General features: G+C 38.9%; 1 protein-coding gene across 1 annotated transcript in view; it reads right to left on the reverse strand.

Annotated features, from left to right (window-relative positions):
• Positions 1-12,651, reverse strand: part of Lrrc72 (leucine rich repeat containing 72) — a 51,440-nt gene extending 38,789 nt beyond the window's left edge. The window contains exons 1-2 of the mRNA XM_013023990.1: positions 12,553-12,651; positions 4,940-5,013 (exon numbers count right to left, since the gene is read on the reverse strand). Of these exons, the coding sequence (XP_012879444.1) occupies positions 4,940-5,013; positions 12,553-12,651 (173 nt within the window). The remainder of the gene's footprint in view (positions 1-4,939; positions 5,014-12,552) is intronic.
• Between the last annotated feature and the right edge of the window lie 1,672 nt (positions 12,652-14,323).

Genomic DNA, 14,323 nt, shown 5'->3' on the forward strand with positions numbered 1-14,323 from the left:
ATTACACATATATCATTCTCCCCCCCAAAACTATTTTCTTTTTTTTTTTATTGTGAGAATACTGTACAGAGGAGTTACAATTACATGGGCAAGATAACGAAAACATTTCTTTTTTTTTTTTTGGTCGGCTGTGGGGCTTGAACTCTGGGCCTGGGCGCTGTCCCTCAGCTCTTCAACTCAAGGCGATCGCTCTACCACTTGAGCTACAGCGCCACTTCCGGTTTGCTGGTGGTTTATTGGAGATAGGAGTCTCACGGTCTCTCCTGCCTGGCTGGCTTTGAACCGTGATCCTCAGATCTCAGCCTCCTGAGTAGCTAGGATTACAGGCGTAAGCCACCAGCTCCCGGCTTCGAAAACATTTCTTATCAAGCATTGTTGCCTCCTCTTTGTTTCCCCTTCCCATACTTCCCCCTTCCCCCCACCCCCCATCAAAGTTGTAAATTTCATTTTTCAACATGACTTGTACATCTCATTGTTGCAATGGGTCCCCCTGTATCCCTAGTTAAACGATTTGTTTTTTCCCTTCCCCTCCACAAATTACACCAACATCAAATACAGTGAAAGCATGGGGTTATACCGTGGGGGAGGGACATACAAAGCAACAAAGAAATCATCTTATAAATATGTTAGAAACAATTGCATGAAAGGAAAAAAAAACAAAAAAAAACATTTGAATACTTATCTTGGAGTTCATTCCCCAAACATCAATTTATCTGACCTTTTCTGCTTGACTCAGACATATACTAGTTATTGCAAATAAGGGAAACCATGGGACCTATGTTTCTTCGCTTAATATAATTTTTTCCAAGTCTTTCCATTTCCTAACAAATGAGGCAATGTCATTCTTTCTGATGGAGGCATAGAATTCCATTGAATATATATACCACATTTTCTTGATCCATTCATCTACTGAGGGGTATCTGGGTTGGTTCCATATCTTAGGCATGGTAAATAATGCTGCAATAAACATAGTCGTGCTGGTAGCTTTAGTATGGTCTTGTTTGTTATCATTTGGGTAAATGCCTAAAAGTGGAATTGCTGGGTCATAGGGGAGCTCTATGTGGAGTCTTTTGAGGAACCGCTTTCCAAAGTGGTTGAACAACCCAAAATTATTTTCTTATGAACTATTTTCTTAATGATATCAGCTTCAACTAATGATCCTCACCTGAGTCATAGGCTTGGGTTTTAAGGCTTTTCTGCTGTAATTCTTTTTCTATGTACTAACAAATACTAACTGATCTGAAAAGAGCATTTGCCTCTTTCTCTTCATCCATTCATTCACTCATTCATCCTTTTCCCCATCTTGGATTTAGAGTTTTTAAATTGTGAACTCTTTTGTGTACATTTTGTTTGTTTGCTTTTTTTTTTTGCCAGTCCTGGGGCTTGAACTCAGGACCTGGGCACTGTCCCTCAGATTCTTTTTTTTTTTTTCTCTCTCTGCCATTTGAGCCACATTGCCACTTCGGGCTTTTTCTGTTTATGTGATACTGAGGAATCAAACTCAGAGCTTCAAGCATGCTAGGCAAAAAAGCACTTTACCACATTCCCAGCCCTGTTCATTTGCTTTTTTTTTTTTTTAAATCAATCCTGGGTCCTGAATTCTGGGCCTAGAAGCTGTCCCTTAGCTCTTCAACTTAAGGCTAGCACTTGAGCCTCAGTGCCACTTCCAGCTTTTTCTGCTTATGTGGTGCTAAGGAATAGAACCCAGGGCCTCATGCATGCAAGGCAAGCACTCTTCCACTGAGCCACCTTTCCAGTCCTGTTTGTTTACTTTGATAGTCAGTCATACTACATTGCCCTGGCTGGCTGTAACCTTGGCGATCCTTCTGTCTCCGCCTCCCACATGCTGAGATTCTACCTGCTTCAGCATGCCCAGCTTAATTTGTATCACTTAAATTTGTTTTTCAAATTACCCACGTGTGACTTTTTAATATGTACTTTTAGTCTTTGAGGAGTTTCCTGATACAAAATATTCCAGGCTTTTCTAAAGCAGCTTTCAGTAGGAAATGTACACACTTACATACTTTCTACATTCTCATAGTAACTTTCTACATTCTCCTATTAGATCTATGATGCATTTCCAGGAAAAGCAGCACTTGGGTGCAGTTATGGAACTATGCTAAATTCACCTCTTCTCATGACAAATAATTAAACAATCACTGCGTGGGCATTGATTGTTTCAAGTTTCAAGACTCACTCAAGAGGAGCTCATAAAATTTAATTTATTGCATCAAAATTTTAACTGTGTAGGTTGTTACTAATTTTCTTGTAATATCAATGCTGAACTTTCAGCTATCAGATAATGTCATAGGGTGATTTTATGTTTATTTATTTATTTAGTGCTGGTCCTGGGGCTTGGACTCTGGGTCTAGGCTCTGTCCCTGAGCTTTTGTGCTCCAGGGTCGTAGTGTTTTACCATTTGAGTCACAGATCCACTTCGAACTCTTTGGTGGTTAGAGATCACAGTCTCACAAACTTTCCTGCTCAGGCTGGGTTCAGATCCTGAGATCACAGCCTCCTTAGTAGCTATGCTTACAAAGATAAGCCACCAGCACATAGTTAGAATGATTTCCTTTTTTTTTTAATTGGTCATGGGTCTTGAACTGTGGGCTTGGGCGCTGTCCCCGTGCTTTTCAGCTCAAGGCGAGCGCTCTACCGCTTGAACCACAGTGCCACATCCATGATTTACTTTTTAAAGGTATTTTAACTCTTTCAGGTTGGAAAGCTTAATGGTGCACACAGCCTGTTCTGAATCAGTAATGAGTGCCTTTGTTTTAGGTGAAGCCAATGGAAGACAATGAGAGGTAATTCTGCCGCTAATGGTGGGACCAACTGGTGTTGACAGCAACATGTCAGCACTGGTCACAGTGTGTGGTCTATGTGATTACTAAAGTATACACTGATTAGTAACACACTTTCTGCTTTCTAAGGGCAACAGAGCTTTTGGGAAAAATTATAGTTCACCTGGTATATTAGCATCTGGACTGTGAAACATTTTAGGCTCAGCTAGACTGGATGGTAATTTGGTATATTTAGCATGTGAAAGGTGCTAAATTTTGACAATGTTTTAAATCTATCCTTTTTATCTATTTACCCTAGTGATCAATAGTGTACTATTATCCACATCACGGAAGGATGACAAGCAATCTTTTGACAGCTATAAAATATTTACCATTAGTGGAAAACTGATCTTTAGAAAAGTTCAGAGCAAAAGCCGGAAGTGGCACTGTGGCTCAAGTGGTAGAGCGCTAGCCTTGAGCTGAAGAGCTGAGAGACAGCGCCCAGGCCCAGAGTTCGGGCCCTATGACCAGACCCCCCCCCCCAAAAAAAAGAAAAGTTCAGAGCATGACTGTGAATGTGTCAGAATTCTTTGCTGTATCTGTTCCATTCTACAATACTTGTGTTTTACAATGTTCAACCTGGCTATTTCTTTGTTTTCTAGCTACCAGGAGATTTAAGACCACTAAAAAAAGCCACATTTTTTTCTGGACAAATAAATTAACTGTAAATAATTAGAGTAAAATGAAGATGTATTCATTAATAAAAGGCTTACTCAAATCACTAGAAATGAAAATGATTAAACTAGGGCATTTCCTTTAGAAAAGCTGAGTTTTAAAGACTATATGTGAATAAAGATATGTCATACCTGTCTAAAAATAATCTATAGAATTTACAGAAATAAAGAGCATGAAGGTGAGGAGATGAAGGGTAGAAATAGGATCTTAGTCCCTTTTAGATTGCTGTGTCTAAATTCCTGACTGAGAACATGCAATTTATAATACATAGAGACTAACGTCTTATAATTCTAGAGGCTGACTGTCAGAAGTCATGGATCTCATACCTGACAAGGGCCTTCTTGCTGCAATATGGCACTGTGGAAAGCATTATATGATGAGGAAAAGAAAAGGAAAGAGAGAGAGGGAGGAGAAGTAGAGAAAGACAGAGCAAACAAACTCACCCTATCAGCAAGAATTTACTCTTGAGATTAACAGCATGAATCCATAAATGAAAGCAAAGCCACCTTGACCTAATCAACTCATGGAGATCTCAATACTGATCCATTGGGGATTAAGTTCCTCCCATACAACTGTGGAATCACATTCAAATCATATCAGGGTCACTGCTAGGCAAATTCAATCTATGACTACACAGGGCATAGAACATTGGCTGGTGAAAATCATGGTATTAGAGTCTAATCCTAACCATGATCTCAAGCTATATCTCAAGCTCTGAGACATCCACGTCTACTCAGAAGCATGTTTGTAGAATTCAAAGTAAATTTGATATAAGGGAGGGATTTAATTCTGATAGCAAAATTAACAGAGGGTTTATTAGGGGTTATAGTATAAGGGTTATTATTATATGATTATAATTGATCATTATTCCTACCAACATCATCTATTGTACAGATGTGTACAATATTGTGTACCAATTTATACTTTCCAATTTCAACAAACAAACCTACTCTTCACAGCAGCCCTGTGAAAAAGTGGTATTTTTATACATAGATAATAAAGTTCCTAGATAAGAGAAAGAATACAGGGCTATATTTGAGAAATTTCTGAAAAACAAACATTTTCAATATTTTGTGGGACATAATGTTACCAAAATTATTTCTGCAAAGTTCAAATTTAACTGAATGTTCTATGTTTTCATTTGTTAAAAATAACAGTCCTAACAGGTAGGTTATGACCCCCCTCCCCCGCAAGATCATCCAGCTTGAAAGAGAGGATTCAAACTGAGTCTGGCCCAATAATCTTTGATTAAAAAAATACATTTTAATCTTGCCAGTCCAATAGAAATGGTGAGCCTCAACAAGTAATATAATACTTAGGGTGTCTCTGAGGAGGGGGAAATGGAAAAGAACATTTGGATCTATGAAAGATTATAACATCAGAGTCCTATTTAAAAACTTTTTAAAAATGTAAGATATACTTACTTTTGAGAAAGAAACAGCTCCTCGACATCAATATCCCTCTTGTGGCCACATAGCTTTAGCTGATTTTCAATTGCCTGATAACATATAATTAACCTGTCAAACCACATTCTGATGAGCAAAAATACTGAGACATTGCAGCCAATAACAATATGTCTACAATAAGATCAGAAGAGAGGTGACTATGGAACACAACCTCTCTACAATCATAAATTCCACCATTAAAATCTATATTATTTAATCATTTCTGTGGTTGAATTTCATTATTTTTAAATGTGAGCACAAAGGTATAAGTAATTGTTCATCAGAACACAGAAATATTTATGTGTATGCATACTCCAAAAGCAAGTTTTTGATCCATTAGGAGGAGGCAGGAAGGGTACTATGATTTTTCAATTTTTTTTTCTGCCAGTACTGAAACTTGAACTTACAGCCTGGTGCTCTTGACTGGCTTTTTTCACAGTTGGCATTCTACCACTTGAGCTATGCCTCCACTTGTGGCTTTTTGCTGGAGCCTTTTTGTTGGTTAATTGGAGATAGAATGTCTTGGGCTTGTCTGCCCAGGTTGACATTAAACCACAATTCTCAGATCGGAGCCTCCTGAGTAGCTAGGGTTATAGCTGTTAGACTTCAATAACTATTCTGAAATGTTACTTCAAAGAATCAGTATTTGATAGCTTTGGTAAAAGACACCTAATGTTGGATTGGAGGTAAAGGGAGTGAGATGTCCTGTATATCATTAGAAAAGGTTCTTTTACTTACCAACCACATATGTTTGGCACCAGTAAAATCTCAAGAAGTGCCAAAAGAAGAAATGAACGAATAAATGTCATTTTCCTGAATAACTGAATTGCCATTGCTTGACAAGCAGTAGTATTGTCAATTTTCACAGATCACTAACATACTAGGGGAAATTTTGGAAATTTAGGGGATTTTATTCCCATAAATTTTATTGGAATACAAATCCAGCTATTCAAGTGCTTTGCTTTTTCTGCTTAAGTTTTTTTCTTAAATTGCAAAATACCATTTGTAGGTCATCTGATTTAAAATGATATGAAAAAAATAGAGTCTGTCTAAAATTTGCCATGAAGGAACAGAACTCACAAGACACAACAAAAGTGAAAGGCATAATAGCAGTGATTTTGAACCTAACATTGTAATTATCAGAATCACAATCTCCAAATTTCAGCTAGGATTTGTCGTGGGTGGTAAGGTTGTAATGTCAAAATGTGATTTATAAAGTTCTAAGAATGTGTTTTGCTATTTAGTTGAGAACTTTAAGAGGAGTTAAATTGAATAGGATGAACAAATATTTTAAAAAATGAACTTAAATATCCCAGGGATTGAGGGCAGCTGCAAAGTTATAATACCAAACTTCCTGTGGTTCCTTCTTAAGCACACTGAAGCTGAAGCCAGGGGCTGAGAGTATGAAGGCTTTGGGTAGTCCTTCCGGGTATTATGTTATCCTGTAATCCAAGCTGATTCTTGGAAAAATTTGTTGGATCAGGTGTGGTTTTTCTGATCTATGAGGTTTTTTTAAATTTTTATTTTATTACATTTAAGGAGTTGTTAAAAAAATGTGCCATTTAGCAATGCATGAACACGCTGCATCTTGATCAGTGTTACCCTCTTTGCCATTCTCACCTGCCTTTGACCCATCCTTTCCCTTACTTTTCTTAATTTTGTGATAATATAAATATACCTTGAGTTCTTAACTGCAATCTCCCCTCTCTCCCCTTTTATTCATCAACCCCTCTTAGTCTCACCCACCTCTTGCAAGTATCCATTTCCTGGTGCTTATTTTGTTGGACTTATACTTTGTCTTACAACAATATTGGACTATTTGAGCTTTCCACAGAATCTACCATACTTAAGTTAATCCATTTGTAACCCCTTGCATACCACCCAATTTACTTATAGATTTATAGGCACATTCTAACCACCATAAATGAGGGAAATCATGAAACTTTTGCTTGTCTAGGTCTGACTTCACTTAATATCATTTTCCAAGTTTTCCCATGTCTTTACAATTGGTAAATTATTCTTTCTGATGGATAAAATTTCCTTGTGTATATATACCATGTTTGATCTATTTATCCATTGAGAGGATATTGAGGGATCTATTTATCCATGGAATCTGGGCTGATTCATTACTTGGCTGTGGTGCATAGTGCAATGAAAATGGTTGTGCTGGTGGCTTTATTATAACCTTGTTTGTTGATCTGGATATTTTAAGTAAAACGCTAAACTCTTAGAACATGGTATGCTTAGTCACACTTCACAATGTGGTTAATGCCGAACAGAGTATAATTAAAAATGTTCATTGGTGCTAAAATTATAATCATACCTTTAGCTTCATTCAGTAATTCATCCTTTATTCAAAAGTGCACAAAAATGTGAATATCATTGTTTATTTAAACATATATTGTCCAATAATTAGACTATAGAGTAAGATGTGATTTCATACAGGGTGCCAGTGCTAGTTTATGACCCCAGCTATTCAGGAGATTCAGACCTAGAGAAATGTGGTTTGAAGTCAGCCTAGGGAGAAAAGTTCATGAGACTCTCTCTCCAGTTAACTAGCAAAATGCTGAATTGGAAGCATGACTCAAGTGGCAGAGCATTAAGCTCTGGTACCAGTAAAAATTAAATAAAAAGATGTGATTTCATAATAAAATACTATGTACTTGAAAAATATGGAGAGATGGTGGGATGATTAATTTTGTTGATTTTGCTAAAAGATGCTCAAATAATTAGTAAAATGCTATTTCTGAGCATTTCAGTGAGTATGTTTCCAGAATAGATTGGTATTAGAGTTGGTGGACTGGGTAATCAAAAGTCACAAACATGGATGAGTATCACCCAAAATGTTGATGACCTCCTACCCCCTAGAAAGACAGGAGGACAAATTCATTTCTCTTCTGGAGTTATGAGATCCATCCTTTACTGTTCTCAGATATCAGCACTTGTCATCTTCAGGACTTTGGGCTGAGATTGGAACTATACCCCTGGTTTTCTTGGGTTTCCAGCTTATGGACAGATAGGCCTTCTCAGCCTTCATAATCAAGTGAGCCAGTCTCTCATGATAAATTTCTTTGTATTTATGAATGTATCTTAGGACTTGTTTCTTTAGAGAACCCCAAGACACAAGGATATCTAGACATCTAAAGATAACCAAAATATATTGTAAGTTAAAAAAAGTAATTGTCAGTACAATTTGTGTAACTGTATTTTTGTCAGACTTTACATTTGTATACATGTCAAGATACAGAAACTCCTAATTGTTAGCAAAAGTGATCACTGGAGATCATAAGGAACTTCTACTTTCTTTCTTTTTTGTCTTTCTTTTTTTTTTTGTCTGCAGTGGAGCCTGAACTCTTGGCCTAAGCACTGTCCCTGAGCTCTTCAGCTCAAGGCCATTGCTCTACCACTTGAGCCACAGCGCCACTTCCAGCTGAGGAATCGAACCCAGGGCCTCATGCATGCAAGGCAAGCACTGTACCAATAAGCCACCTTCCCAGCCCCAGAACTTTCACACACACACACACACACACACACACACACACACCTTTTGCTACACAGACTGGGCTCAAGTGATCCTCCATCCTCTTGGCTCAGCTTTTCAGTCAACTGGGACTTACAATCATGTGCCATGCAACTATGCTCAGCTAAGGCAGCAAATGTCTAAATGTTTAAATAATCTATAATAAAAACATTTGATAATAAGTATCTGGTATTTTTCATCAAATTAATAATATCTATTAATGATATCTATGGATAATAACATTCAAATAATAATCAAATTATTTTATAATTTGATAAGGTTATCAAGTGATATTTATTGATAGTGAATATTTGATAATCAGTAAGTAGGACATATTTTGAAAATTTTAGCCACAGAACAAATATTTAAGGATTTGAAACAAATTTAGAAAACTAAGAGATGAAAGCAAAAAGGAAAAAATCTGCATAGTTTACAAACCTCTGGCATTTACTGATACTTTTGTAAATTGTAGCATATTTATTTCCAACCAATAGTTTTGAACAAATGTGGTAAGAAGTACTAATATCGAAGTACCAAGAAACAAGAAAATATGCCATGAAGTTTCAGGTTGTTGTTCAGGTTGTTGACAGTTCCCAGCCACACTGAGTTTCAGCAATGGGACCTTTCTTTCTTTATCTAAAGAAGCACAATGCAGCATCTTCTCCATGACTATGTATTCTTTTAAATTGTGGCAAATTATACATACCATACCATTTGCCAATTTTTCCATTTTTAAGTTTATAATTTGTGGAATTATGTATCTCCACACAAACCACATTCACACGGCTGTGTAGCCACCACCTTACACTTCTGGAACTTTTCACCTAGAACAGAAGCTCAGCACCCATTCAATAATAACTCCTTATTCACTCCTCCTTCCATCCCTAGCAACTGCCATTCTACTTTGTTTCTATGAGTTTGACTACTTTAGATACCTCATAAAGCAGAATTCTACAGTATTTGTCCATGTTGTGATGGGCCTATTTTATTCAGCATAATCTCCTCAAAGTTTATTTATGCTCTAGTATGTATTACAAATTCTTTCATTTTCTTAGGTTAAATAGCTTGTCCTTGGACACTTGGCTGATCCACCTTTTGGCTATTGTGAATGTTCCTACAAATATAGGAGTTCACAGATTTGTGAGAGTCCCGCCTTTCACTTCATTTGGGTAAATATTCAGAAGTTGGATTGGATTGTATGGTAAACCTATGTTTGCTCTTTGACATATCATTTTCTACACACAAGAAGCATTCTTGAAGGTGAATATTAAAAAAGTAGGTTTAAACAAATTACTCCACCATTTCTTACATCGTAAACCTCTGAGCTGTGTAACTAGTTTCGTTTGTGACTAGCTAATAGATGTAGCAATGAGTCATGTGAAATATCTACTCTCTATGAACATTTTTCTTTTAGGTGGAGGAGGAAGCAACACAATACTATATGAGAAGGTTGCAAACAGTATGGGTTTTAAGAAAAAAAGGATGCATGAGCTGGCAAACACAGAGGAATAAGACATTCCTGATTAGCTGGGTACTTTGGATAGAACCAACAGAAGGGCTTTAAGAGCAGGAAGAAAAGAAAAGAGGATATTGATGTAAGAAGGGAGTGAGTACACAAAGACAGAGTGAGATCCGTAGGGTCTTATAGCTCTTAGCTGCTAGGAAAGCATGAAAATGGCAATTATGGAAGTAAATTAAGAAAGGTGGGTGAAGATCTATTATGAGGACAAATTTTGGAATTTAGGTTTCCAAGTATGCACTTATTCGGCACCCAAATAAAATGTTCACAGGCTTAGAAAGCTTGATGAAAAATCACATATTTTATATAAGCTGTCATGAACAATTAATTTACAATTTAATATGATTCATCCTCATATGTATGAATTACATATGCTAATTAACTGGTAAAATACACATAAGGAAGTTCAACAAATTCCTAATCTTTCCCCATGATAATTACGTCAATGCATCTCTCTCTTCTCCCTTTCCTGTTCTGTATTCCTTTCTCTTCTGCTCAAGCTCAGGGTTGCATGCTCTTGCTCCACTTGTTTGCTTCTGGCTAGAGTGCTACCAATTGAGCCAGGCTTCGAGTCCAGCATTTTTCTGGTTAAATGAAGCTGGCATTTCAGGAAACTTTTCTTCCAGGCCGGCTTTGAACCATAATCCTCTAGTTCTCAGTCTCATGAGTATCTAGGATTCACAAGAATGAGCCACCAGCTCCTGGCAGCATCATTTTGTTTGAGCTGGTTTTGAGGCTTGAACACAGGACCTAGGGCAAAGTCTGAGCTTTTGTGCTCAAAGCTAGCATTCTCCCACTTGTGCCACAGCTCCACTTTCTGGTGTGTGTGTGTGTGTGTGTGTGTGAGAGAGAGAGAGAGAGAGAGAGAGAGAGAGAGAGAGAGGGAGGGAGGGAGGGAGGGAGGGAGGGAGGGAAGGAGGGAGGGAAGGAGGGAGGGAGAGAGGTCAGAGATGCACTGGGTCTCAGCAACATCAATGCTTTTAAACAATGTCCAATATGAAGTAACTTCAGGAGCATTTTTCTTCGTCCTTCATCTTTAGTGCTCTTGCTTTATTGGTATCTTAAAAGTATGGCCATAATTAACTATTGAGTAATTGAACATTGGACTCAACATTGGGCCTTTGAATTGGAGAAAAGATGTGACAAACTAGGCTTCAGGAAAAGTCTTCTAGCAGCAAGGTATTCCAGTGGTCTGGGGTGGAGAAAGGGCAGAGACAGGACAGCTCTAGAACACTGAGGCAAGAGTGAATGATCTGGCCCCAGTGTGATGGAAGGTGGGACAGATAATATGATCAGTGAACAGATATGTCAAGTAACTGGAGGCAGAGAAGAAAGGCTGGGGAAGCCACAGGTGGTGATAATAGTGATAGGATGACTTGAAGTTGAAAAGGCCGGGAAGGAAGATGAAGTGAGATGAGAAATGCTACGATGTTGGCACTGCTACAACCTAGAGATCAAGGTATCCACTAGAAAAGTGTTGAAAGCATGTGGAGCTCATCGGAGATGGTAGGATAGGTATGCAGATCCTGCAAGTCATGTTAACCCACAGGAGAGAGTGGGACTTGTGTAAGATAATAGAAATGGGCTGGGAAGGTGGCTCTGTGGTAGAGTGCTTGCCTTGCATGCATGAGGGCCTAGGTTCAATTCCTCAGCACCACATAAGCAGAAAAAGCTGGAAGTGGCCCTGTGGTTCAAGTGGTAGGGTGCTAGCCTTGAGCTGAAGAGCTGAGGGACAGCGCCCAGGCCAGGAGTCCAGGCCCCATAGCCCCCCCCCAAAAAAAAAAAAGATAATAGAAACGTGTTTGATTGAATGGCCAGCAGGAGGCTAATGGAATGGAGTCATGAGATAAGTTGTAAAGATAGAGGAGAAACAGTATGGGAGTTTTCAAGAGGATAGAATTTCAGTCCACAATATTACACTTGATGGGAGAGGATGGCATTCACAAAAGAGACTGAATTTGGAGAGAAATTATCAGTAGTCTGATGAGGGGAAATGTCAGATGTAAGGTTAATATAACAAAAAAAAATCTAATACAGAAGCAAGATGTTGAACAGTGCTAGAATGGGGAGAGAATAGAAGCTTTATTTACTGTCCAATGCCTTAGAATTTGAGCATTATTTTCAGGTAAACTTCTGTGGTAGTTTCAAATGGAAAAATATTGTTAAATTGTGGTATCAGAATAAAGTTTGCATCAAAATCTATGGAAGAAATGCCAGTGGAGTACAATCCTAACTATTCCGGAAGCTGAGGGCTAAGGATCTCAGTATGAAACCAGCCTGGACTGAAAAGCCCAGAGACTCATCTCCATTTAACCACCGAAAAGCTGGAAGTAGAGCTGCAGTTCACATGGTAATGTGCCAGATTTGAGCAGAAAAGAGCTTAGAGACAGTGCCCAAGCCCTGAGTTCAAGCCCCATCCTCCCTGATGATTAATTCCCGTCCCTATCTGCAGTACGCATGGCAAGCTTACGGCCGAATAACGTGCTAAGGAGTTTGGATGGGAGAGGTTTTACCTTACCCCACCCCGCAGGGCTCCAGGGGCACCCCTCTCACCTTCAGACTACGCAGTAGGGCCATTTCCAAGTTCCTTGGTATTCTACGGAATGGGAAAGCAAACGACCAGTGGTTCACAGGTGCCCAAGACATCGCCATATCGCAAGGATAATCCACTGGGCTTGGCCTAGGCTCACTGTTCGCTTATCACATTCTCGTCGACTGAAAGCCATTTCAAATGAGGGAAGATTTGAAGCCAGACCCCGACTTCTGTGAAGCCAGACCCCGACTTCTGTGACGTGTGCTTGTGCCATGCGGCAGCATACGGCCCTGGTAGGGCCCCTGATGCCGGGGAGGCCAGATGGGCGGGGGGGGGGGGGGTAGGGAGGGTAAGCTCTGCCAGAGCCCAGAGTAAGCCAGAAGGCCTGGACAGCACCCAATGGGCAATCAAGTCTTTGAATCGAGAGAACATCAGACGATTTAGGTTTCTGGAAATTAGTTTAGGCTGGCGACCATACCCTACCGATACAGGATAGAGTGGATCAGATTCACAGAAGAAGCTAACACAAAGAGGAAAAATCAGTACCATGGCCCCCGTCTTTATTTAAAATTTGGTATTTTGTTCATTACGGATTTTTATTTGCATGAATTGTTTTTATTGTGAAAATACCGTACAGAGGGGTTATAATTACATGAGCAAGGTAATGACTATATTTCTTCATTTCTTATCAAACATTGTTGCTTCCTCTTTTGTTTCCCCATCCCATCTCTTCCCTTCCCCCCCCTCCACCCCAGTCCCCCCTCCCCCCCTTGCCAAAGTTGTAAAGTTCATTTTTCTACATATCATCTTATAAATATGTTAAAAAACAATCTCAAGAAAGAAAAACCATTTGAGTCCTTATCTTGGGGTTCGTTTTGCCTAACATCAACTTATCTGACCGTTTCTGCTTGTCTCAGACATATATTAGTAATTGCAAATAAGGGAAACCTTGGGACCTATGTCTCTTTGGGCCTGACTTACTTAATATAATTTTTTGCATGAATTTTTATTTAGAACAAAATAGCATTAAACGATTTATTGATATAGTGTAAAGATACTTCCTTTAAATGCTGAGTTTTTGGCACCCTCTTACACCTTGTACCAATGCCTCCGATCAGGGATGGAGGAGGGGCTACTAAAGCTCCCCAAGATTTGAATCACTTTATTAGTGTAGAAATCCTCCCTCTGACAGAAAACAGACCTGTAGGCCATTATTAACCCAGTATCTTCTAAATTTGAATTAAAAAAAATTAATGTCTTTCTTAGCTGTATTGGGGCCTTAGTCGTTGACTATTTTGTAATTTCATTTGTGTAGGAATGATTTCTCTTCACTTAGGTAGCTTTGGCAGCAGGATCTATTTGTGACAACTTTATCTTACGCTGTCTAACACACGATACACTTAATATTGATGGAATTGAATCAGTTTGTTTCTAGGCTCTACTTGTAAACTTGAAATTTAGGAATCTAGTGTGGTTCTTTGAAATGAGTCTGGCTATTTGCATTGTAAAAACTGGTGTTGGGATGCAACTCAAAATTAAATCTCAGTGGAAAGCCAGGCACTGATGGCTCACACCTGTAATCCTAACTATTCAGGAAGTTGAGATCTGAGGATCGAGGCAGTTCAAAGCCAGCCCAGGCAGGAAAGTCTATGAGACTCTTATCTCCAATAAACCATTCAGAAAACCAGAAGTGTCACTGTGGCTCAAGTGGTAGAGCGGGAGCTTTGAGCTGAAGAGCTGAGGGACAGCATCCCAGACCCAGAGTTCAAGCCCCATGATGGACAAATCTGT

This window comes from Dipodomys ordii, unplaced genomic scaffold, assembly GCF_000151885.1.
Source record: "Dipodomys ordii isolate 6190 unplaced genomic scaffold, Dord_2.0 Scaffold72, whole genome shotgun sequence".
Lineage (NCBI taxonomy): Eukaryota > Metazoa > Chordata > Mammalia > Rodentia > Heteromyidae > Dipodomys > Dipodomys ordii.